This window comes from Coregonus lavaretus (assembly GCF_964263955.1).
Source record: "Coregonus lavaretus genome assembly, contig: HAP1_SCAFFOLD_2030, whole genome shotgun sequence".
In the NCBI taxonomy this organism is placed as follows: Eukaryota; Metazoa; Chordata; class Actinopteri; order Salmoniformes; family Salmonidae; genus Coregonus; species Coregonus lavaretus.
Genome location: NW_028164070.1, coordinates 32,563 through 60,155, shown reverse-complemented (window position 1 = coordinate 60,155; position 27,593 = coordinate 32,563). Strand labels below are relative to the sequence as shown.

The 27,593-nt window shown below is 44.8% G+C and overlaps 1 protein-coding gene across 1 annotated transcript; it reads right to left on the bottom strand.

Moving 5' to 3' along the window:
- Nucleotides 1-6,697: 6,697 nt before the first annotated feature.
- On the bottom strand, nucleotides 6,698-25,911 carry LOC311117492 (beta-enolase-like). Its single transcript, XM_084192416.1, has 11 exons — nucleotides 25,829-25,911; nucleotides 19,561-19,650; nucleotides 19,371-19,466; nucleotides 17,489-17,617; nucleotides 16,618-16,751; nucleotides 13,147-13,369; nucleotides 12,083-12,280; nucleotides 11,901-11,977; nucleotides 10,773-10,897; nucleotides 9,235-9,402; nucleotides 6,698-6,948 (listed from the first exon to the last, which is right to left on the bottom strand). The coding sequence occupies exons 2-11, from the start codon at nucleotides 19,643-19,645 to the stop codon at nucleotides 6,879-6,881; spliced, it is 1,305 nt and encodes a 434-aa protein (XP_084048542.1). The 5' UTR covers nucleotides 19,646-19,650; nucleotides 25,829-25,911; the 3' UTR covers nucleotides 6,698-6,878.
- Between the last annotated feature and the right edge of the window lie 1,682 nt (nucleotides 25,912-27,593).

Below are 27,593 nucleotides of genomic sequence, written 5' to 3'. Positions count from 1 at the left end.
GATTGCGTTCCTACCTGACCGGTCGCTCCTACCAAGTGGCGTGGCGAGAATCTGTCTCCGCACCATGTGCTCTCACCACTGATGTCCCCCAGGGCTCAGTTCTAGGCCCTCTCCTATTCTCGCTATACACCAAGTCACTTGGCTCTGTCATATCCTCACATGGTCTCTCCTATCATTGCTACGCAGACGACACACAACTCATCTTCTCCTTTCCCCCTTCTGATAACCAGGTGGCGAATCGCATCTCTGCATGTCTGGCAGACATATCAGTGTGGATGTCGGATCACCACCTCAAGCTGAACCACGGCAAGACAGAGCTGCTCTTCCTCCCGAGGAAGGACTGCCCGCTCCATGATCTCGCCATCACAGTTGACAACTCCATTGTGTCCTCCTCCCAGAGTGCAAAGAACCTTGGCGTGACCCTGGACAACACCCTGTCGTTCTCCGCTAACATCAAAGCGGTGACCCGATCCTGCAGGTTCATGCTCTACAACATTCGCAGAGTACGACCCTACCTTACACAGAAAGCGGCACAGGTCCTAATCCAGGCACTTGTCATCTCCCGTCTGGATTACTGCAACTCGCTGTTGGCTGGGCTCCCTGCCTGTGCCATTAAACCCCTACAACTCATCCAGAATGCCGCAGCCCGTCTGGTGTTCAACCTTCCCAAGTTCTCTCACGTCACCCCGCTCCTCTGCACACTCCACTGGCTTCCAGTTGAGGCTCGCATCTACTACAAGATCATGGTGCTTGCCTACGGAGCTGTGAGGGGAACGGCACCTCCTTACCTTCAGGCTCTGATCAGTCCCTACACCCAAACGAGGGCACTACGTTCATCCACCTCTGGCCTGCTGGCCCCCCTACCTTTGCGGAAGCACAGTTCCCGTTCAGCCCAGTCAAAACTGTTCACTGCTCTGGCACCCCAATGGTGGAACAAGCTCCCTCACGACGCCAGGACAGCGGAGTCACTCACCACCTTCCGGAGACACTTGAAACCCCACCTCTTTAAGGAATACCTGGGATAGGATAAAGTCATCCTTCTACCCCCCCCCCCCCCCATAATAAAAAAAAGAAGAAAAGTGGTTATCCCACTGGTAAATAATGTACTTACATTCAGTAATCTTGCACTGATTTGTCATCCTAAGCGTCCCAGAGATAAAATGTAGCATAGTTTTGTTTGATAAAATCCATTTTTATATTCAAATGTAGGAACTGGGTTCTACAGTTTGAACCCCTGCTGTCTCTGGCTCCACACCCACCCCGACCGGCCATCTAGATGTATGGAAGTTAGTGTATAAGCTAATGATCCATCATGTATGACATTCCTGGGAGGGTGTAAACTTACAAAAATGATATGGTAATACAAAATGTATATTCTCTATTGTTATGTACTTGAAAATGTATCAATTGACCAATTCAGCACATTTGGGCAGACTTAATACAAAATAGTCCAGTATTGCAATGCTTCACTGGATAAATCTGAAACTTTGCACACACACTGCTTCCATCTAGTGGCCAAAATCTAAATTGCGCCTAAACTGCAATATTATATTGTGGCCTTTCTCTTACATTTTACATTGTAGTCATTTAGCAGACGCTCTTATCCAGAGCGACTTACAGTTAGTGAGTGCATACATTTTTCATACTCTTGCATTTTCATGATGGAACAAAAAAATAAATAGAAAACACATGTTTCTTTGTTTGTATTATCTTTTACCAGATCTAATGTGTTATATTCTCCTACATTAATTTCACATTTCCACAAACTTCAAAGTGTTTCCTTTCAAATGGTATCAAGAATATGCATATCCTTGCTTCAGGTCCTGAGCTACAGGCAGTTAGATTTGGGAATGTCATTTTAAGCGAAAATTGAAAAAACGGGTCCGATCCTTAAGAGGTTAAGGGCTTGTAAGTAAGCATTTCACAGTAAGGTCTACACCTGTTGTATTCGGCGCATGTGACAAATTTGATTTGATTTGGCTTTATTCAAAGCCAGTGGCATGTCGTTAGTAAAGATTGAAAATAGTAAGGGGCCTAGACAGCTGCCCTGGGGAATTCCTGATTCTACCTGGATTATGTTGGAGAGGCTTCCATTAAAGAACACCCTCTGTGTTTTGTTAGACAGGTAACTCTGTATCCACATTATAGCAGGGGGTGTAAAGCCATAACACATACGTTTTTCCAGTAGCAGACTATGATCTATAATGTCAAAAACCGCACTGAAGTCTAACAAAACAGCCCCCACAATATTTTTATCATAAATTTCTCTCAGCCAATCATCAGTCATTTGTGTAAGTGCTGTGCTTGTTGAATGTCCTTTCCTATAAGCGTGCTGAAAGTCTGTTGTCAATTTGTTTACTGTAAAATAGCATTGTATCTGGTCAAACACAATTTTTCCCCAAAGTTTACTAAGGGTTGGTAACAGGCTGATTGGTCAGCTATTTGAGCCAGTTAAGGGGGCTTTACTATTCTTAGGTGGGGGTTAACGTTTGCTTCCCTCCAGGCCTGAGGGCACACACTTTATAGTAGGCTTAAAATGAAGATATGTCAAATAGGAGTGGCAATATCGTCCGCTATTATCCTAAGTAATTTTCCATCCAAGTTGTCAGACCCCGGTGGCTTGTCATTGTTGATAGACAACAATACTTTTTTCACCTATTCCACAATCACTTTACGGAATTCAAAACTACAATGCTTGTCTTTCATAATTTGGTCAGATATCCTTGGATGTGTAGTGTCAGCGTTTGTTTGCGGGCATGTCATGCCTAAATTTGCTAATCTTGCCAATGGTTTGCTAATCTTGCCAATAGTTTGCTTATCTTGCCAATAGTTTGCTAATCTTGCCAATAGTTTGCTAATCTTGCCAATGTTTTGCTAATCTTGCCAATGTTTTGCTAATCTTGCCAATAGTTTGCTAATCTTGCCAATAGTTTGCTAATCTTGCTAATAGTTTGCTAATCTTGCCAATAGTTTGCTAATCTTGCCAATAGTTTGCTAATCTTGCCAATAGTTTGCTAATCTTGCCAATAGTTTGCTAATCTTGCTAATAGTTTGCTAATCTTGCCAATGGTTTGCTAATCTTGCCAATAGTTTGCTAATCTTGCCAATAGTTTGCTAATCTTGCCAATAGTTTGCTAATCTTGCTAATCTTGTATCATGTTAAATATGAGCCACTATCGGTAGCCACATTAACTGTCACTTTAGTTCCTTTCAAATTGGTATCATTCATCCCCTGGACAGGACACTAGTCTATCTCCTGTTTCTGTAGTGAGACAGCTTGATGTACATTACACCCCCTGGACAGGACACTAGTCTATCTCCTGTTTCTGTAGTGAGACAGCTTGATGTACAGTACACCCCCTGGACAGGACACTAGTCTATCTCCTGTTTCTGTAGTGAGACAGCTTGATGTACAGTACACCCCCTGGACAGGACACTAGTCTATCTCCTGTTTCTGTAGTGAGACAGCTTGATGTACAGTACACCCCCTGGACAGGACACTAGTCTATCTCCTGTTTCTGTAGTGAGACAGCTTGATGTCCTGTAAGATGCTCTTGATAAGAGTGTTTGCTATAATTTTAATGGCTTAGCTGATAATAACAAAAGAAGAACAATATTTACATGGCTCAAAGAGAAGGAATATAATATCTATTGTTTACAGGAAACTCATTCAACAATTCTAGATGAAGTTGCGTGGAATGGGGGGGGGGGGGGGGGGGGGGGGGGATATCCTTCTCCCATGGGCAAATAAATTCAAAAGGGGTGATGATATTAATTAATAGTAATTTCGATCCGAATGTGCAAATTGTCCAAATAGATACGCAAGGTAGATGGATTATTTTAAATATGTTATTGGACCATAAACAGATATGGCTCATTAACCTTTACGGACCAAATAATGATGATCCACACTTCTTTGACAATATATATAATGAATTGCTTGCAGGGTTGACAATTTAAGACAATATTATTATGGTGGGGGATTATAATACTGTTTTAAATAGCTCAATGGACCGTAAAGGAAATCACACCACAAACAATCACCCACATGCTCTTAAGGGAATTGTGAATGTCATGGATACATTAGAACTAGTAGATATATGGAGGCTTAAATATACTGATCTAGTGAGATATACATGGCGGAGACTCAATCAAGCTAGTCGTCTTGACTTCTTTCTTATCTCATTCTCGTTGGCACCAAAAGTTTAAAAAGTTTTGATAGGGGACAGAATGCAGTCGGACCATCATATAATTGGCATATACATTACTCTTACTGAATTTCCACGTGGGCGAGTATATTGGACATTTAATCAAAGCCTATTGGATGATAATTTATTTATAATTAGAACAAAGGAATTTATAACTGACTTTTTCCGACATAACATAGGTACAGCAAATCCACTTATTGTATGGGACAACTTTAAATGTGCCTTTAGAGGCCATGCAATTCAGTACTCATCTCGAAAACAAAAGCAATTTAGGTCAAAAGAGTTTATACTAACAAAAAATGTTTACATTACCATGTAGTTTACCAATAAAATGGTCTGATGGTGATGTGGATATACTCGGAATACATATCTCAAAGGAAGTAAATGATCTCACTTCAATAAATTTGAATAGAAGGTTAGCAAAAATAGATAAGATCTTGCTACCATGGAAAGGTAAATACCTGTCAATTTGTGGAAAAATCACCCTGATTAACTCTTTAGTATTATCCCAGTTTACCTATTTGCTTAAGGTCTTGCCTACGCCTAGCGAACAGTTTTTTAAATTATATGAGAAAAAAATATTCAATTTTATTTGGAATGGCAAGCCAGACAAAATTAAAAGAGCATATTTATATAATGAATATGAATTCGGAGGACAGAAATTATTAAATATTAAAGCTTCAGTCATACAAAAGTTATACTTAAATCTGAACTGGTTCTCAAGCAAATTAGTAAGAATGTCTCACCCAATGTTCAAGAATGGCCTTTTTCCCTTTATTCAGATTACAACCTCTCATTTTCAGTTATTTGAAAAGGAAATCATCTCCCAAATATCACTATTTCTAAAACAAGCCATAGAACGTTTGTTGCAATTTCAATTTAATCCTCCAGAAACGACAGAACAAATAATGCAACAAATATTGTGGTTAAATTCAAATATACTAATTGACAAAAATCCTTAATTTTTTGACAGAATGTTTAAAAAAGGTATAATCTTCGTAAATGATATCATCGGTAGGACTGGTGGAGTTATGTCGCACATGCAGCTAACAAAAACATATGGAAATGTCTGCTCTACCCAAAATTACAACCAAATAATTGCAGCCTTACCGCAAAAGTGGAAGAGGAAAGTAGAAGGGGGAGAAAGTAAGGAACTTGTCTGTCAGCCTTGCATTAAAGAACATAATTGGTTAAGGAAAACTGTGATAAATAAAAAAGTATGTCAGTTTCACTTAAGGACCAAAGGATTGATAGCCGTCCCATATAAATTGAAAAATAGTTGGGAAGAGATTTTTGACGTACCGATCCCATGGCATAGTGTTTATGAACTGACACGCAAAACGACACCGGATTCAAAAACTTGAATCTTTCAATTTAAATTATTATATAAAATTCTTGCTACCAATAGAATGTTATTTATATGGGGGATACAATCTTCCCAGCTCTGCAGATTTTGCTGCGAAGAGACATAATCATTAGATCAATTTTTTTGGAACTGTCCATTTGTAGCTTGTTTTTGGACACAGGTCCAGGAATGGCTAAAGGATTGCAATATTTACCTGGAGCTAACCTTGCAGACAGCACTACTGGGTGATCTGAAAAGTCATAGTCAATAATAATAATACTTTTAGCAAAAATGTTTATTTTTAATTCACAATCTGTAGAAGCAATGAGAATAGAAAGGTTCAGAACTTTTGTAAAACATCACAGTACGGTTGAAATATATATGGCAAATAGAAATCCAATATGGATGGTGTTAAGAGATAGATGGGTGGTGTTGAATGGAGTTGAAGGATGGGACTAATAACAACTAACAACAACTAATAACAAAGATAGCTAATAATGTAAAGCATACTGTGGCCATAATAAGTATATAGGTTATAGGTTGAGAGCTTTTGGGAAAGAGCACAGTTAGAAAGATATGGCATATAGAAGCAAACCGGATGGACATCATGAAAATGATCGGAGAGATTGAGAGTAGAAGAAGTTCAGGAGCAAAAACAAATAAAATATAATTATTGTAAAATTGACTGTGTCCATAAAATATATATAGTATGTATAAGCTGGAAGTAGAGGCCTAAGCGTTGTTGTTCACTAATTTACCCCAAGTAGGGAAAGGATGGCGGAGTTGAAAAGTAATAAAGGGGAGTATATATATAAAAAACATGGAGGATTGGAAGTGATGCAGACAATTACATTGATAGAAGATACAATCTATCTGCAATATTAAGCTGATCTACCCCCAAAAAAATAAAAATAAAAAATTTAAAAGAGTGTTTACTAAATCAATGAAATGTAAATGTAGTTGCTTTGTGAGTAGGTCAGCCATTGTTATGAAAAGTACCCAGGGCCCGGGCTTCAACTCAGGGCAGGTCCTCCGGAGCCATGGCCCAGTGAGACACGGATTAGAAGTCTGAGCCTTTTGGGTAAAACACCAGGATAAATCCTTAATAGAAAGTCGCCATAAACAACCAATCAGGACAGGAGAGCACAACTTTACATTTTTTATTTGTTTTATTTCTCACGTTACATCAATAAAGACGCTTGTGATGGGAGAGGGATGGAGGGATGAGGAGGTCGAAGATAAAACCAAAACCTGACCCCTGAACCCAGTCAGCCGTGATGGAGAGGGGGAAGAAGAAAGCCGTGGTTTAGGTCAGAGGTCAGGATTTAGTTGACCTTGGGGTGGCGGTAGTCCTTGCCAGCGAACTTTGCCTTGTCTCCAAGCTCCTCCTCAATCCTGGAAGGGTTAGGGGTTAGAGGTCAGAGTTTTACATATAGAATCTCTAAAATGGCCATTGGCATCCTAACAATATGACAAAAAATCATCCATCTTGATCAGGAAAACGTTCAATCTAGAAACAAGGCAACAGTAAACATGCCGTCCCCCACGAATGATGCAGCACCCCCCTTGGGCCAATCAGTGACAGCAATTGAAGCTTAAACGGGACAGGAGAAATGCTTGTTCAAAGTTTGGAATTTCAGTTTATTAGTATAGCGCCCCCCTTGGGCCAGTCAGTGTAATTTGCCGGGTCTCTATTGCAAGATGCACCACTCACCCAAGTTTCATCAAAATTGGCCAAGTGGTGTCTGAGATATCGCGTGAGACTAACGTACGAACGGACAGACAGATCCATAGTCCCCCCCTCCAACCAATTTCATGGAGGGGGACAACTAGTCTAGTTGTATTGGTCAGGGTACAGTAGCTGTTGTCAGTGTTGGGGTCAATTCCATTTACATTCCAGTCAATTCAGGAAGTAGACTGAAATTCCAATTCTATTTCATGCCTTTCAATTAGGAAAATGTTTAATTCTAATTGGGTTTACTTTCTGCATGCATTTGCATATTTCCATTAGGGAACGCCTTCTCTGTGAAGTGTGGGTACAATAACGCAATTTGCCCTTGCACTCCTAAACAACGCAATTTTTTACAACTTTGGCAAAGGGTCAAATCTAGAAAATTTAGTGCACTCTGTTCGTAACGGATCGTAGTTTTGGGAACAGAAAACTGTATTGAGATTAAATGTTTAATTGATGAGAAAATGAGCAGAATGTCGGGCAAGTTTCATGTCGCTCCATCTTCTCCCACTTCACCATATTTCGAGTGGAAGTTCTAAAATGATTCTTCAGATTTACAAAATATACAAATATGATGGTATGATAAAACATTGTGAATGAACAATCCTTTTCATACTTTATAATAGGTGCATATATACAGTGCATTAGGAAAGTATTCAGACCCCTTGACTTTTTCCAAATTTTGTTACGTTACAGCCTTATTCTAAAATTGATTAGATCGTTTTTTTCCCCTCATCAATCTACACACAATACCCCATAATGACAAAGCAAAAATAGGTTTTCATAAATGTTTGAAAATGTAAAAACGGAATTGTCACAAGTATTCAGACCCTTTACTCAGTACTTTGGCGAAGCACCTTTGGCAGCGATTACAGCCTCAAGTCTTCTTGGGTATGACGCTACAAGCTTGGCACACCTGTATTCAGGTCTCTCCAGAGATGTTAGATCGGGTTCAAGTCTGGGCTCTGGCTGGGCCACTCAAGGACATTCAGAGACTTGTCCCGAAGCCACTCCTGCGTTGTCTTGGCTGTGTGCTTTTTTTATTTTTTTATTTCACCTTTATTTAACCAGGTAAGCCAGTTGAGAACAGGTTCTCATTTACAACTGCGACCTGGCTTAGGGACGTTGTCCTGTTGGAAGGTGAACCTTGACCCCAGTCTGAGGTCCTGAGCGCTCTGGAGCAGGTTTTCATCAAGGATCTCTCTGTACTTAGCGCCGTTCATCTTTCCCTCGATCCTGACTAGTCTCCCAGTCCCTGCCGCTGAAAAACATCCCCACAGCATGATGCTGCCACCACCATGCTTCACCGTAGGGATGGTACCAGGTTTCCTCCAGACATGACGTTTGGCGTTCAGGCCAAAGAGTTCAATCTTGGTTTAATCAGACCAGAGAATCTTGTTTCTCATGGCTGTCATGTGCCTTTTACTGAGGAGTGGCTTCTGTTTTTTGCTTTGTCATTATGGGGTATTGTGTGTAGATTGATGAGGGGAAAAAACAGTTTAATTCATTTTAGAATAAGGCTGCAACGTAACAAAATGTGGAAAACGTAAAGGGGTCTGAATACTTTCTGAATGCGCTGTAAACATAATCTGGCGTCTTTCAGTCTGTACAGTATGTTAACGGAGTCAGGGTGCAGTAGCTGGTGTATTCCTGTAGGGGTCAGTCTACCATAACACTACAGTATATTAACTGAGTCAGGGTGCAGTAGCTGGTGTATTCCTGTAGGGGTCAGTCTACCATAACTCTACAGTATATTAACTGAGTCAGGGTGCAGTAGCTGGTGTATTCCTGTAGGGGTCAGTCTACCATAACGCTACAGTATATTAACTGAGTCAGGGTGCAGTAGCTGGTGTATTCCTGTAGGGGTCAGTCTACCATAACACTACAGTATATTAACTGAGTCAGGGTGCAGTAGCTGGTGTATTCCTGTAGGGGTCAGTGTAACTGACCTCATCAGCTGGTTGTATTTGGCCAGACGTTCTGATCTACAGGGGGCGCCAGTCTTGATCTGTCCAGTGCAGAGTCCGACCACCAGGTCAGCGATGAAGGTGTCCTCTGTCTCTCCTGAACGATGAGACACCATCACACCCCATCCGTTAGACTGGGCCAGCTTACACCTGTAATACACAGAGTATAGACACCATCACACCCCATCCGTTAGACTGGGACAGCTTACACAGAGTATAGACAGGTTGAGAGCTTCAAGTTCCTAGGTGTCCACATCACCAACGAACTATCATGGTCCAAACACACCAAGACAGTCGTGAAGAGGGCACGACAAAGCCTATTCCCCCTCAGGAGACTAAAAAGATTTGGCATGGGTCCTCAGATCCTCAAAAAATTCTACAGCTGCACCATCGAGAGCATCCTGACTGGTTGCATCACCGCCTGGTATGGCAACTGCTTGGCCTCCGACCGCAAGGCACTACAGAGGGTAGTGCGTACGGCCCAGTACATCACTGGGGCAAAGCTTCCTGCCATCCAGGACCTCTATACCAGGCGGTGTCAGAGGAAGGCCCTAAAAATTGTCAAAGACTCCAGCCACCCTAGTCATAGACTGTTCTCTCTGCTACCGCACGGCAAGCGGTACCGGAGTGCCAAGTCTAGGTCCAAAAGACTTCTCAACAGCTTCTACCCCCAAGCCATAAGACTCCTGAACAGCTAATCATGGCTACCCGGACTATTTGCACTGCCCCCCCACCCCATCCTTTTTACGCTGCTGCTACTCTGTTAAGTATTTATGCATAGTCACTTTAACTCTACCCACATGTACATATTACCTCAACTACCTCAACTAGCCGGTGCCCCCGCACATTGACTCTGCAACGGTACCCCCCTGTATATATAGCCTCCCTACTGTCACTTTATTTTACTTCTGCTCTTTTTTTTCTCAACACTTTTTTTGTTGTTGTTTTATTTTTACTTTTTTTGTTAAAAATAAATGCACTGTTGGTTAAGGGCTGTAAGTAAGCATTTCACTGTAATGTCTGCACCTGTTTTATTCGGCGCATGTGACCAATAAAATTTGATTTGATTTGATTTGATTAGACACCATCACACCCCATCCGTTAGACTTGACCAGAGAAGAGATGGTCAGGGGTGTAGTCATTACGCACACCGTATCAAAACCGTAGCAATGGAAAAAATAAAACAAGTGTTTGTTATTTGATTAATTTAGGTCCCTCCTCGTATCGGCCTGTTCGCTTCAGTTAGTTTCCTAGTGAATACATCCCAGTTTGGCCCTGTTATATAGCCCCTGTGGCGCAGCTCTGCGAGGGGGCCCTGTAGCCTAGTCCCTGTGGTGCAGCTCTGCGAGGGGGCCCTGTAGCCTCTGTGGTGCAGCTCTGCGAGGGGGCCCTGTAGCCTAGTCCCTGTGGTGCAGCTCTGCGAGGGGGCCCTGTAGCTTAGTCCCTGTGGTGCAGCTCTGCGAGGGGGCCCTGTAGCCTAGTCCCTGTGATGCAGCTCTGCGAGGGGGCCCTATACTTACGCCTTGATGGACTCTGTGACGGAGCCGATCTGGTTGACCTTGAGGAGCAGGCAGTTACAGGCCTTCTTCTCCACAGCCTGCTGGATACGCTTGGGGTTGGTCACGGTCAGATCATCACCCACCACCTATAGAATAACACAATGTATAGATTATATAGGTTAACATCATATAGAGTAACTCTAACCGTAATGCTTGGGGTTGGTTCCGGTCAGATCGTCACCTCCCAGGGATATATAGGGTTAATATATAGGGTTATATAGAGAACATATACAATATATAGGGTTATATAGAGAACATATATAATATATAGGGTTATATAGAGAACATATAACCCTATACAAGCTCCCCCACGACGCCAGGACAGCGGAGTCACTGACCACCTTCCGGAGACACTTGAAACCCTCCCTCTTTAAGGAATACCTGGGATAGTATAAAAGTAATCCTATAGGGTTAACAGACAGAGGGGTGGACCACCGAGACAGAGGGGTGGACCACCTAGACAGAGGGGTGGACCACCTAGACAGAGGGGTGGACCACCTAGACAGAGGGGTAGACCACCTAGACAGAGGGGTAGACCACCGAGACAGAGGGGTGGACCACCGAGACAGAGGGGTAGACAGAGGGGTAGACCACCTAGACAGAGGGGTAGACCACCGAGACAGAGGGGTAGACAGAGGGGTGGACCACCTAGACAGAGGGGTAGACCACCTAGACAGAGGGGTAGACAGAGGGGTAGACCACCTAGACAGAGGGGTAGACCACCGAGACAGAGGGGTAGACCACCTAGACAGAGGGGTAGACCACCGAGACAGAGGGGTAGACCACCGAGACAGAGGGGTAGACAGAGGGGTAGACCACCTAGACAGAGGGGTAGACCACCTAGACAGAGGGGTGGACCACCGAGACAGAGGGGTAGACCACCGAGACAGAGGGGTAGACCACCTAGACAGAGGGGTGGACCACCGAGACAGAGGGGTAGACCACCGAGACAGAGGGGTGGACCACCGAGACAGAGGGGTGGACCACCGAGACAGAGGGGTGGACAGAGGGGTGGACCACCGAGACAGAGGGGTAGACCACCGAGACAGAGAGGTAGACCACCGAGACAGAGGTAATGACTGGACCCACCTGGATGTCGACAGCGGCAGTGAACTTTGACCATGCTGCCCAATCATCCTGATCGAAGGGATCCTCAATGGACTGAACTGGAAGAGGAGAGGAGGAGTTAGAGAGGAAGGGTGTGTGTGTGTGTGTGTGTGTGTGTGTGTGTCTGTGTGTGTGTGTGTGTGTGTGTGTGTGTGTGTCTGTACCGGGATATCCCTTGATGAAGCTCTTGTACAGATCTCCCAGCTGATCGCCAGTGATGTATCTGGCAGGGTCGTCAGGTGACTTGAAGTCCAGGTCGTACTTTCCTGCCTTGTAGAACTCAGAGGCAGCCACGTCCATGCCGATGATGATCTTGTCTGGGTATCCAGCCTTCTCAATAGCTGACTTCAGGAGCTCCAGAGCTGGAGGGAGAAGAAAGGTTCAAGTATCACACACCTCTGCCAGGGGGCCCTAAGACCCTTTACAATAGTCCCTGTGGCGCAGCTCCACCAGGGGGCCCTACAGGATAGTCCCTGTGGCGTAATAGTCCCTGTAGCGTAGCTCCACCATGGGGCCCTACAGGATAGTCCCTGTGGTGCAGCTCCACCAGGGGGCTCTATAGGATAGTGGCGTAGCTCCACCAGGGGGCCCCACAGGATAGTCCCTGTGGTGCAGCTCCATTAGGGGGCCCTCCAGGATAGTCCCTGTGGCGTAGCTCCACCAGGGGGCCCTACAGGATAGTCCCTGTGGTGTAGCTCCACCAGGGGGCCCTACAGGATAGTCCCTGTGGCGTAGCTCCACCAGGGGGCCCTACAGGATAGTCCCTGTGGCGTAGCTCCACCAGGGGGCCCTATAGGATAGTCCCTGTGGTGTAGCTCCACCAGGGGGCCCAACAGGATAGTCCCTGTGGCGCAGCTCCACCAGGGGGCCCTATAGGATAGACCCTATGGCGTAGCTCCACCAGGGGGCCCTCCAGGATAGTCCCTGTGTTGCAGCTCCACTAGGGGGCCCTATAGGATAGTCCCTGTGGTGTAGCTCCACCAGGGGACCCTATAGGATAGTCCCTGTGGCGTAGCTCCACCAGGGGGCCCTACAGGATAGTCCCTGTGGCGTAGCTCCACCAGGGAGCACTATAGATAGACATTAAAGTCTGGTCTAGTGGTACATCTGCCAACACTGACAAAGGGGTTTGAACTGGGCTGGGCCGACTGTCCTCTCGTTTCCACTCTCTTGTACCTATCCCCGTCATAAACTTCTACAAATATACAAGGAGATCTTTCTCTCTTACCCTCGTTGTTCTCCAGGATGTTGGGTGCGAAGCCACCCTCATCTCCTACGTTGGTGGCGTCCTTTCCGTACTTGGCCTTGATCACGTTCTTCAGGTTGTGGTAAACCTCAGCTCCGATCCTCATGGCCTCGTGGAAGTTAGACGCTCCGATGGGCAGGATCATGAACTCCTGCATGGCCAGCTTGTTACCAGCATGGCTACCACCGTTGATCACGTTGAAGGCCTGGAGAGAGGGAGGAGAGGGGTAGAGAAGATGAGGTTAGGGCTTGTTACCAGCACGGCCTGGAGAGAGGGAGGAGAGGGGTAGAGAAGATGAGGTTAGGGCTTGTTACCAGCACGGCCTGGAGAGAGGGAGGAGAGGGGTAGAGAAGATGAGGTTAGGGCTTGTTACCAGCACGGCCTGGAGAGAGGGAGGAGAGGGGTAGAGAAGATGAGGTTAGGGCTTGTTACCAGCACGGCCTGGAGAGAGGGAGGAGAGGGGTAGAGAAGATGAGGTTAGGGCTTGTTACCAGCACGGCCTGGAGAGAGGGAGGAGAGGGGTAGAGAAGATGAGGTTAGGGCTTGTTACCAGCACGGCCTGGAGAGAGGGAGGAGAGGGGTAGAGAAGATGAGGTTAGGGCTTGTTACCAGCACGGCCTGGAGAGAGGGAGGAGAGGGGTAGAGAAGATGAGGTTAGGGCTTGTTACCAGCACGGCCTGGAGAGAGGGAGGAGAGGGGTAGAGAAGATGAGGTTAGGGCTTGTTACCAGCACGGCCTGGAGAGAGGGTAGGAAACACACATTTTCTTTAGGAAATGTCCTTTCAAGTTTGATATGCTACCTGTTATTTTTCAGAACATAAAAAAAGTAGACATTTCTTCAGTTACCATTTCAAAGTCATTTTTCCATATACAGTACATCAAATGTAAATGTCTTTGTTGTAAAGATAAACGTTCCAAGCCATGCTGTATTCGATGACACAGACGGTAACAGTTCCATCTGAATTATCACAGCCTTTATAAGAATATCATGTTTGTATTTATTATGGATCCCCATTAGTTCCTGCCAAGGCAGCAGCTACTCTTCCTGGGGTTTATTATGGATCCCCATTAGTTCCTGCCAAGGCAGCAGCTACTCTTCCTGGGGTTTATTATGGATCCCCATTTCTCTTCCTGGCATCCAGCAAAATTAAGGCAGTTATACATTTTAAAAACATTACAATACATTCATAACAGATTTCACAACATATTAAGTGTGTGCCCTCAGGCCTCTACTCTACTACCACATATCTACAACACAAAATCCATGTGTACGTGTGTATAGTGCGTATGTTATCATGTGTTTGTATGCATGTGTCTATGTTTGTGTTGCTTCACAGTCCCCGCTGTTCCATAAGGTGTATTTCTATCTGCTTTTTAAATCTAATTTTACTGCTTGCATCAGTTACTTGATGTGGAATAGAGTTCCATGTAGTCATGGCTCTATGTAGTACTGTGCGCCTCCCATAGTCTGTTCTGGACTTGGGGACTGTGAAGAGACCTCTGGTGGCATGTCTTGTGGGGTATGCATGGGTGTCCGAGCTGTGTGCTAGTAGTTCAAACAGACAGCTCGGTTCATTCAACATGTCAATACCTCTCACAAATACAAGTAGTGATGCAGTCAATCTCTCCTCTGCTTTGAGCCAGTGGAAACAGGAGCTCAATTTGGAGTCTCATAGCAAAGGGTCTGAATACTTATGTAAATAAGGTATTTCTGTTTTTTTTTTATGTATAAAAACCTGTTTTCACTTTGTCATTATGGGGTATTGTGTTTTTTAAAAATCCATTTCAGAATAACGTAACAAAATGTGGAAAAAGGAAAGGGGTATGAATACAGAGAGGTAGACCACCTAGATATATTAATTAATATATTATATATAAACATGTATGTTGACACCCTTTAAGTTATTAGATTTGCGCACACAGCCATGCAATCTCCATAGACAAACATTGGCAGTAGAATGGCCTTACTGAACAGCTCAGTGACTTTCAACGTGGCGCCTTCATAGGATGCCACCTTTCCAACCTGTCAGTTCATCAAATATCAGCCCTGCTAGAGCTGCCCCGGTCAACTGTAAGTGCTGTTATTGTGAAGTGGAAACGTCTAGGAGCAACAACGGCTCAGCCGCGAAGTGGTAGACCACACAAGCTGACAGAACGGGACCGCCGAGTGCTGAAGCGTGTAGCGCATAAAAATGGTCTGTCCTCGGTTGCAACACTCACTACCGAGTTCCAAACTGCCTCTGGAAGCAAGTCAGCACAATAACGGTTCGTAGGGAGCTTCATGAAATGGGTTTCCATGGCTGAGCAGCCGCACACAAGCCTTAGATCAACATGTGCAATGCCAAGCGTCAGCTGGAGTGGTGTAAAGCTCGCCGCCATTGGACTCTGGAGCAGTGAAACGCGTTCTCTGGAGTGATGAATCACGCTTCACCATCTGGCAGTCCGACAGACAAATCTGGGTTTGGCGGATGCCAGAAGAACGCTACCTGCCACAATGGATAGTGTCAACTGTAAAATTCGGTGGAGGAGGAGTAATGGTCTGGGGCTGTTTTTCATGGTTCGGGCTAGGCTCCTTAGTTCCAGTGAAGGGAAATCTTAACGCTACAGCATACAATGACATTCTAGACGATTATGTGCTTCCAACTTTGTGGCAACAGTTTGGGGAAGGTTCTTTCCTGTTTCAGCATGACAATGCCCCTGTGCACAAAGCGAGGTCCATACAGAAATGGTTTGTTGAGATCGGTGTGAAAGAACTAGACTGGCCTGCACAGAGCCCTGACCTCAACCCCATCGAACACCTTTGGGATGAATTGGAACGCTGACTGCGAGCCAGGTCTAATCGCCCAACATCAGGTCCCGACCTCACTAATGCTCTTGTGGCTGAATGGAAGCAAGTCCCACAGCAATGTTCCAACATCTAGTGGAAAGCCTTCCCAGAAGAGTGGAGGCTGTTATAGCAGCAAAGGGGGGACCAACTCCATTCTAATGCCCATGATTTTGGAATGAGATGTTCGATGAGCAGGTGTACACATACTTTTGATCATGTAGTGTAGGTATATGATGGGGCAGGAGTTAAAGGTTAACGGTTAAAGGTTAAAGCTGTACTCACGGGGCAGGGCAGGATGACGTCCTGGTTATATTATATATAGGTAGGTATATGATGGGGCAGGGGTTAAAGGTTAAAGCTGTACTCACGGGGCAGGGCAGGATGACGTCCTGGTTATATTATATATAGGTAGGTATATGATGGGGCAGGGGTTAAAGGTTAAAGCTGTACTCACGGGGCAGGGCAGGATGACGTCCTGGTTATATTATATATAGGTAGGTATATGATGGGGCAGGGGTTAAAGGTTAAAGCTGTACTCACGGGGCAGGGCAGGATGACGTCCTGGTTATATTATATATAGGTAGGTATATGATGGGGCAGGGGTTAAAGGTTAAAGCTGTACTCACGGGGCAGGGCAGGATGACGTCCTTGTGTCCGGCCAGGTCAGCGATGTGACGGTACAGGGGCACTCCCTTCTCCGCTGCTCCTGCCTTGCAGACCGCCAGAGACACACCCAGGATGGCGTTGGCTCCAAACTTAGCTACAGAAAAGCCAAGAGTTTTAAACACATAGTGATACCATCTCCTCCAGTTGTAAAGTATTTTCAGCTTATTCAAAGGACATTTTACTGGGAGAGGACTTACTGAGATGGACGTGATCTAACTTTCAATGGTAATAAAGTGAATTAAGAAAGGAGGAGACAGAGACAGAGAGAGAGAGAGAGACAGAGAGAGAGACAGAGACTGAGAGAGAGACCGAGAGAGAGACAGAGAGAGACCGAGAGAGAGACAGAGAGAGACCGAGAGAGAGACAGAGAGAGACCGAGAGAGAGACAGAGAGAGAGAGAGAGAGAGGGAGAGAGACAGAGAGAGAGAGACAGAGAGAGACAGAGAGAGAGAGAGAGAGAGAGAGAGAGAGAGAGAGAGAGAGAGAGAGAGAGAGAGAGAGAGAGAGAGACAGAGAGAGACAGAGAGACAGAGAGAGACAGAGAGAGACAGAGAGAGACAGAGAGAGAGACAGAGAGAGAGAGGGAGAGAGACAGAGAGACAGAGAGAGACAGAGAGAGACAGAGAGAGACAGAGAGAGACAGAGAGAGAGACAGAGAGAGAGACAGAGAGAGAGACAGAGAGAGAGACAGAGAGAGAGACAGAGACAGAGACAGAGAGAGAGACAGAGAGAGAGACAGAGACAGAGACAGAGAGAGAGACAGAGACAGAGACAGAGAGAGAGACAGAGACAGAGACAGAGACAGAGAGAGACAGAGGATGAGCGACGTACATTTGTTCTCAGTTCCGTCCAACTCCAGCATGAATTTATCGATCTTCTCCTGGTCAACAACGCTGAATTTCTGCTCAATCAGTTTGGCGGCAATGTCCTTGTTCACATGATCCACAGCCTTAACGGTACCTTTAGAGATAGTAAGAATTATTTGATATTTAGAGATAGGCCTTCTTGGAACACAACACTGTCAGACCAGACCTACCGATCACTGAGAGACACAAGAGATCTCCTTTCTATACAATGGTCTCATCTGTGACAGCAGCCACTTTCCATTTGAAAGTAGTCAATTTTTTCTTCTACTTCTATGAGTATATTGACAGTTCATAAATAAACTGAAAAGGTACCACCTAATGTGCTGGAGTAACTATATTCTTAGCAGGGAAGGTAGTAGTAGTAGTAGTAGTAGTAGTAGTAGTAGTAGTAGTAGTAGTAGTAGTAGTAATAGCAGTAACAGTAGTAGTAACCTTTTTATTATTTTTTTATTTCACCTTTATTTAACCAGGTAAGCCAGTTGAGAACAAGTTCTCATTTATAACTGCGACCTGGCCAAGATAAAGCAAAGCAGTGCGATAAAAACAACAACACAGAGTTACATATGGGGTAAAAAACATAAAGTCAAAAATACAACAGAACATATATATACAGTGTGTGCAAATGTAGCAAGTTATGGAGGTAAGGCAATAAATAGGCTATAGTGCAAAATAATTACAATAGTATTAACACTGGAATGCTAGATGTGCAAGAGATTATGTGCAAATAGAGATACTGGGGTGCAAAAGAGCAAAATAAATAACAATATAGGGATGAGGTAGTTGGGTGGGCTAATTTCAGATGGGCTGTGTACAGGTGCAGTGATCGGTAAGGTGCTCTGACAACTGATGCTTAAAGTTAGTGAGGGAGATAAGTGTCTCCAGCTTCAGAGATTTTTGCAATTTGTTCCAGTCATTGGCAGCAGAGAACTGGAAGGAATGGCGGCCAAAGGAGGTGTTGCCATAGTAGCAGTAGCAGCAGTAGTAGTTGTTCTACCTTGCCGGCTCGGGGATTCGACCACCGACCTTTCGGTTACTAACGTTCTTAACCGCTAGGCTACCTGCCGCTAGGCTACCTGCCGCTAGGCTACCTGCCGCTAGGCTACCTGCCGCTAGGCTACCTGCTGCTAGGCTACCTGCTGCTAGGCTACCTGCTGCTAGGCTACCTGCTGCTAGGCTACCTGCCGCTAGGCTACCTGCCGCTAGGCTACCTGCCGCTAGGCTACCTGCTGCTAGGCTACCTGCTGCTAGGCTACCTGCCGCTAGGCTACCTGCTACCTGCCGCTAGGCTACCTGCCGCTAGGCTACCTGCCGCTAGGCTACCTGCTGCTAGGCTACCTGCCGCTAGGCTACCTGCTGCTAGGCTACCTGCCGCTAGGCTACCTGCTGCTAGGCTACCTGCTGCTAGGCTACCTGCTGCTAGGCTACCTGCTGCTAGGCTACCTGCTGCTAGGCTACCTGCCGCTAGGCTACCTGCCGCTAGGCTACCTGCCGCTAGGCTACCTGCTGCTAGGCTACCTGCTGCTAGGCTACCTGCTGCTAGGCTACCTGCCGCTAGGCTACCTGCTACCTGCCGCTAGGCTACCTGCCGCTAGGCTACCTGCCGCTAGGCTACCTGCCGCTAGGCTACCTGCCGCTAGGCTACCTGCCGCTAGGCTACCTGCCGCTAGGCTACCTGCCGCTAGGCTACCTGCCGCTAGGCTACCTGCCGCTAGGCTACCTGCTGCTAGGCTACCTGCCGCTAGGCTACGTCTACTTAAAAATGGTGAAAGTCCTCAATGGTCCTGCCCATGCTAAAACAAGCTTTGGGCCAAGTGCACCCTCTATCCACCTCTATGGATCGGACTCACCTTTTCCCAGGTAGCGTGACTTGTCTCCATCTCTCAGCTCCAGAGCCTCATGGACACCGGTAGAGGCACCGCTGGGCACGGCTGCCCTGAAACGGCCTGACCATACACACACAGAGAGAGAGAGGTTAGACTGCTGGGTCGGTGAACAACATTGTGGAACAGTATGTTTGTATGTAAACACTGTGAGCACCTTTGGCAGTGTAGAGGTCCACCTCCACGGTGGGGTTTCCTCTGGAGTCGAGGATCTCTCTGGCATGGATCTTAGTGATAGACATCCTGACTAGAGGAGTGGAGGAGGGGGGGGGGGGGGGGAGGTAGAGAGAAAAATAGAAAAACGTCAGATTTCTTCTGTTTGCTCTGAGCCAATCAGAATACAGGTCAGAGTCTCCTAGCAATCTGTTCTGTAGTCTGAACACTACAGTCTGTGTCCCATAGAGATAGATAGGGGACTCTTTATATCTGTCCCGTTGTACTGTCTGTGTCCCATAGAGATAGATAGAGGACTCTTTATATCTGTCCCGTTGTACTGTCTGTGTCCCATAGAGATAGATAGAGGACTCTTTATATCTGTCCCGTTGTACTGTCTGTGTCCCATAGAGATAGATAGAGGACTCTTTATATCTGTCCCGTTGTACTGTCTGTGACAGCAGCACCATTGAGGCTACAACCCACAGGAACCCCAACCCAGTTGGCTACTTTAAAATGGCGGAAGCCCTCAATGGCGCTGCCCATGCTATAACAGCCTATAGGCCACTAGAGGCCTCTATCATTCTCTATGGTGTGACCTGAGGTAGCCAGTCTGTGTTGTAGCTTCATGTTGTCATCACAGTGTAATCTGTGCCTTCTGTCCCTCTCCCCACACCGTACTTCCTCCTCTACGCATCACACACCCAGCTAGCCTATCCGACTGACCCGCTGTCCGACTGCAGAACCTGTCTCTCGTCCGTCCGTCTGTCTCTCGGTCCTTCTGTCTGTCTCTCGGTCCTTCTGTCTGTCTCTCGGTCTGTCTGTCTGTCTCTCGGTCTGTCTGTCTGTCTCTCGGTCTGTCTGTCTGTCTCTCGGTCTGTCTGTCTGTCTCTCGGTCTGTCTGTCTGTCTCTCGGTCTGTCTGTCTCTCGGTCTGTCTGTCTCTCGGTCTGTCTGTCTGTGGATGCAATCTGAGCTGGACACTAAAGCTGTTCCTACACTGTGTCTGGGCACACTCTGCCCGGAGTGCAGCTGTCTGAAGGGCTCCCCCAAGAGCGGAGCAGTTATGTCCTGAATGCTCTCTAGAGACTGCTATTAATAAACACAAGATAGTGTGTACTGTATACGTGCTGCATATAGTGTGTACTGTATACGTGCTGCGTATAGTGTGTTAGTGTATATGTGCTGCGTATAGTGTGTTAGTGTATATGTGCTGCGTATAGTGTGTTAGTGTATACGTGCTGCGTATAGTGTGTACTGTATACATGCTGCGTAGTGTGTACTGTATATGTGCTGCGTATAGTGTGTACTGTATACATGCTGCGTATAGTGTGTACTGTATACGTGCTGCGTATAGTGTGTACTGTATACGTGCTGCGTATAGTGTGTACTGTATACGTGCTGCGTATAGTGTGTACTGTATATGTGCTGCGTATAGTGTGTTAGTGTATACGTGCTGCGTATAGTGTGTACTGTATACGTGCTACGTATAGTGTGTACTGTATATGTGCTGCGTATAGTGTGTTAGTGTATACGTGCTGCGTATAGTGTGTACTGTATACGTGCTGCGTATAGTGTGTACTGTATATGTGCTGCGTATAGTGTGTACTGTATACGCACTGCGTATAGTGTGTAATGTATATGTGCTGCGTATAGTGTGTACTGTATACGTGCTGCGTATAGTGTGTTAGTGTATACGTGCTGCGTATAGTGTGTACTGTATACGTGCTGCGTATAGTGTGTACTGTATACGTGCTGCGTATAGTGTGTACTGTATACGTGCTGCGTATAGTGTGTACTGTATATGTGCTGCGTATAGTGTGTTAGTGTATATGTGATGCGTATAGTGTGTACTGTATACGTGCTGCGTATAGTGTGTTAGTGTGTATGTGCTGCGTATAGTGTGTTAGTGTGTATGTACTGCGTATAGTGTGTTAGTGTGTATGTACTGCGTATAGTGTGTTAGTGTGTATGTACTGTGTATAGTGTGTTAGTGTGTATGTACTGCGTATAGTGTGTTAGTGTGTATGTACTGCGTATAGTGTGTATGGACTGTGTATAGTGTGTTAGTGTATATGTACTGCGTATAGTGTGTTAGTGTGTATGTACTGCGTATAGTGTGTTAGTGTGTATGTACCGCGTATAGTGTGTTAGTGTGTATGTACCGCGTATAGTGTGTTAGTGTGTATGTACTGCGTATAGTGTGTTAGTGTGTATGTACTGCATATAGTGTGTATGTACTGCATATATTGTGTTAGTGTATATGTACTGCGTATAGTGTGTTAGTGTGTACGTGCACTACAGTGTGTGTGGTTAGCAGTTAATTTGTGCAATGAGTGTATGAAGCGTTCTAGAGCCTCATTGACCCTTCATCTTTTAGTTTGACCTTTCACTACATTCACAAGAGATTTCAGTTTGACCTTTCACTAGCGGTCATGGTTGAGGCTGGCGATCCTGTATTTCAGTACGGAACGCAGTGTGTTTATTAATAAACATACACACAACATTCATGACATTTGAATGACATTAGCGAGCTGATACAGGATAAGCGGTCCTTGGCTCTCCTCATCTGACTGGGAGAGAACATTCTGAAGTAACATTCTCATTCTATACACTGAGTATACAAAACATTATGAACAACTGCTCTTTCCATGAGTGATTCCAGGTGAACGCTATGATCCCTTATTGATGTCACCTGTTAAATCCACTACATTCAGTGTAGATGAAGGGGAGGAGACCGGTTAAAGAAGGATTTTCAAGCCTTGAGACAATTGAGACATGGATTGTGTATGTGTGCCATTCAGAGGGTGAACGGGCAAGACAAAAGATTGAAGTGCCTTTGAACGGGGTATGGTAGTAGGTGCCAGGCACACTGGTGTGGTCAAGAACTGCAATGCTGCTGGGTTTTTCACACTCAACAGTTTCCCTTGTGTATCAAGAATGGTCCACCCCCCAAAAATATATCCAGCCAACTGTTGGAAGCATTGGAGTCAACATGGGCCAGCATCCCTGTGGAGCGCTTTCGACATGAGTCCATGCCCCAACGAATTGAGGCTGTTCTGAGGGCAAAAGGTGGGTGCAACTCAGTATTATGAAAGGTGTTCCTAATGTTTTGTACAGTCAGTGTATGTCCGCATCGACATTCTAAAGGAATATCCTAGACTCCTACAACATTACAACGTTAGATATTCCTGTTTAAAAAGAATACTGGTCTAGGATGGTGGTTTAGTTACACTAGGCTAACACTGATGCTGTACATCAATACAGCAGTTACAGATCCATACAGCTATGGAGCCTCCATCCTACTAAACTACACTGTAGCAGTTACAGATCCATACAGCTATGGAGCCTCCATCCTACTAAACTACACTGTAGCAGTTACAGATCCATACAGCTATGGAGCCTCCATCCTACTAAACTACACTGTAGCAGTTACAGATCCATACAGCTATGGGGCCTCCATCCTACTAAACTACACTGTAGCAGTTACAGATCCATACAGCTATGGGGCCTCCATCCTACTAAACTACACTGTAGCAGTTACAGATCCATACAGCTATGGGGCCTCCATCCTACTAAACTACACTGTAGTTACAGATCCATACAGCTATGGGGCCTCCATCCTACTAAACTACACTGTAGTTACAGATCCATACAGCTATGGTGCCTCCATCCTACTAAACTACACTGTAGTTACAGATCCATACAGCTATGGTGCCTCCATCCTACTAAACTACACTGTAGTTACAGATCCATACAGCTATGGTGCCTCCATCCTACTAAACTACACTGTAGCAGTTACAGATCCATACAGCTATGGGGCCTCCATCCTACTAAACTACACTGCAGTTACAGATCCATACAGCTATGGGGCCTCCATCCTACTAAACTACACTGTAGCAGTTACAGATCCATACAGCTATGGTGCCTCCATCCTACTAAACTACACTGTAGCAGTTACAGATCAATACAGCTATGGGGCCTCCATCCTACTAAACTACACTGTAGCAGTTACAGATCCATACAGCTATGGTGCCTCCATCCTACTAAACTACACTGTAGCAGTTACAGATCCATACAGCTATGGAGCCTCCATCCTACTAAACTACACAGCAGTTACAGATCCATACAGCTATGGGGCCTCCATCCTACTAAACTACACTGTAGCAGTTACAGATCCATACAGCTATGGGGCCTCCATCCTACTAAACTACACTGTAGCAGTTACAGATCCATACAGCTATGGGGCCTCCATCCTACTAAACTACACTGTAGCAGTTACAGATCCATACAGCTATGGAGCCTCCATCCTACTAAACTACACTGTAGCAGTTACAGATCCATACAGCTATGGGGCCTCCATCCTACTACACTGTAGCAGTTACAGATCCATACAGCTATGGAGCCTCCATCCTACTAAACTACACTGTAGTTACAGATCCATACAGCTATGGGACCTCCATCCTACTAAACTACACTGTAGTTACAGATCCATACAGCTATGGGACCTCCATCCTACTAAACTACACTGTAGCAGTTACAGATCCATACAGCTATGGGGCCTCCATCCTACTAAACTACACTGTAGCAGTTACATATCCATACAGCTATGGGGCCTCCATCCTACTAAACTACACAGCAGTTACAGATCCATACAGCTATGGGGCCTCCATCCTACTAAACTACACTGTAGCAGTTACAGATCCATACAGCTATGGAGCCTCCATCCTACTAAACTACACTGTAGCAGTTACATATCCATACAGCTATGGGGCCTCCATCCTACTAAACTACACAGCAGTTACAGATCCATACAGCTATGGGGCCTCCATCCTACTAAACTACACTGTAGCAGTTACAGATCCATACAGCTATGGAGCCTCCATCCTACTAAACTACACTGTAGCAGTTACAGATCCATACAGCTATGGGGCCTCCATCCTACTAAACTACACAGCAGTTACAGATCCATACAGCTATGGAGCCTCCATCCTACTAAACTACACTGTAGCAGTTACAGATCCATACAGCTATGGGGCCTCCATCCTACTAAACTACACTGTAGCAGTTACAGATCCATACAGCTATGGGGCCTCCATCCTACTAAACTACACTGTAGTTACAGATCCATACAGCTATGGGGCCTCCATCCTACTAAACTACACTGTAGTTACAGATCCATACAGCTATGGGGCCTCCATCCTACTAAACTACACTGTAGCAGTTACAGATCCATACAGCTATGGAGCCTCCATCCTACTAAACTACACTGTAGCAGTTACAGATCCATACAGCTATGGGGCCTCCATCCTACTAAACTACACTGTAGCAGTTACAGATCCATACAGCTATGGGGCCTCCATCCTACTAAACTACACTGTAGTTACAGATCCATACAGCTATGGGGCCTCCATCCTACTAAACTACACTGTAGTTACAGATCCATACAGCTATGGTGCCTCCATCCTACTAAACTACACTGTAGTTACAGATCCATACAGCTATGTGGCCTCCATCCTACTAAACTACACCTCCTGAGTTCCACACAGCTGTTCGGAGCATGCTAGATAGCTACAGAGTATTCATTAACCTGTATATAGCCTCGTTTTTGTTATTTTATTGTGTTACTTTTGTGTTAAATTTAGTTTTACTTTATTTAGTAAATATTTTCTTATCGCTTTCTTGAACTGCATTGTTGGTTAAGGGCTTGTAAGTAAGCGTTTCACGGTGAGGTCTACACCTGTTGTATTCGGGGCGCATGTGACAAATAAAATGTGATTAGATTTTACACCCCCTTGACAAAAAAAAATGCTATTGTGTTACAAAGTGGGATTAAAGTGGATTTAATTGTCATATTTTTTTTCAATGATCTACACCAAATACTCCAATGTCAAAGTGGAAGAAAAATTCTAACATTTGTAACTTGTTCAACACCTGCTGTCAGTCGGCTTCAGACAGTCAATCAAACGAGAATAGGAGGCAGCGGTTTCAGTAAAAGGTCATTTTTAAAAGGTAATTCCATTGCTAACAGTTGCAATATCTAAGAAAGTAGGCTCACGTTTCCTCATTCCCAAACGCTATGATGAAAGTATTCAGTAACCTATCTATGATGTAGTCCGACGTGGAACACCAGCAAAGTGAGCAGGTCTAGGCTACAGTCCAAAGCAACTACAGCGTGTCCTTCATAACCACAAGACGATCTTTCCCAAGTATTTACATTACACTAGATGTTTATGATGTTTAAGAAGAGAACAGAGGAAAACTGGACGGTACCTGAGTGGGTTTTCACCTACTGGCTCTCCGACTGTCCTTCTGGAAAGTGTCACGCTGTCCTCCAGTCTGACGTTTTATAGCCTGCCGGTGGCGACCGCAGCCAGATAAGGACAAGGATTTAGAGACCAGAGACAAACTACCAGACACAGTCAGAAACGGAAAAACTGAAAGTATGGTCATGTGTCTGAGTGTATCTGAATAAAGGGTTTTCATATATAGAATACATATGATTCATCAACATGTAAGATCATTAAAGGATTTAAAGAGTATAAAATGCTATTTTGGTTACTTTTGAATGTTTTCTAGATTTCGCTATTTTAGATGAAAACATGTAGGCCTACTGTCAATTTACAGTGGGGTATCTAGGAACACATGAACTGATCAGAGAGAACAGTGGGGTATCTAGGAACACATGAACTGATCAGAGAGAACAGTGGGGTATCTAGGAACACATGAACTGATCAGAGAGAACAGTGGGGTATCTAGGAACACATGAACTGATCAGAGAGAACAGTGGGGTATCTAGGAACACATGAACTGATCAGAGAGAACAGTGGGGTATCTAGGAACACATGAACTGATCAGAGAGAACAGTGGGGTATCTAGGAACACATGAACTGATCAGAGAGAACAGTGGGGTATCTAGGAACACATGAACTGATCAGAGAGAACATTGGGGTATCTAGGAACACACGAACTGATTCAGAGAACAATACATTACTTTGGACTCAACCAGTGTTCATCTCTTTTTCAGAAGAGAATATTAGGATCATTTGATTTGATTGTGTTCCAGAGATAACAGAACAGCAACCCTAGTTCTGTTCAGTGGTGGGAAACAAGTACCCAATTGTCATACTTGAGTAAAAGTAAAAAGATACCTTAATAGAAAATGACTCAAGTAAAAGTGAAAGTCACCCAGTAAAATACTACTTGAGTAAAAGTCTAAAAGTATTGGGTTTTAAAAATACTTAAGTATGAAAAGTAAAAGTAGAAATCATTTCACATTCCTTATATTAAAAGATAGCCAGGGGCACACTCCAACACTTTGACAATAATTTACAAACAAAACATTTGTGTTTAGTGAGTCCACCAGATCTGAGGCAGTAGGGATGACCAGGGATGTTCTCTTGGTAAGTGTTTGAATTGGACCATTTTTCTGTCCTGCTAAGCATAAAAAATGTAACAGGTACTTTTGGGAGTCAGGGAAAATGTATGGCGTAAAATGTACATTATTTTCTTTAGGAATGTAGTGAAGTAAAAGTTGTCAAAAATATAAATAGTAAAGTACAGATACCCAAAAAAACTACTTAAGTAAAAATACTTGAAAGTACTACTTAAAGTACTTTACACCACTAGTCCAGATGGTAGGCTGCATCAGGTTTCTGAGTTCAACCTCTTCTGTTTAGACCTGGGAGACCAGGTCGGTGGAATTCAGCCAATCACTTATATTGATCAATGACCTGAGTTGGTGAGGTGATACGTAGTCAGGTGTGATGCTTGCTTGGAGCTAAACCCTGCACTAGGCCTCAGCTCTCCAGCAGGTACAGGACTGCAGACTAGCCAGGTAGTGGTAGTGATAATGTAACGTACTGAACTAGCCACGTAGTGATAATGTAACGTACTGAACTAGCCAGGTAGCGGTAGTGATAATGTAACGTACTGAACTAGCCACGTAGTGATAATGTAGTGTACTGAACTAGCCACGTAGTGATAATGTAACGTACTGAACTAGCCATGTAGTGATAATGTAACGTACTGAACTAGC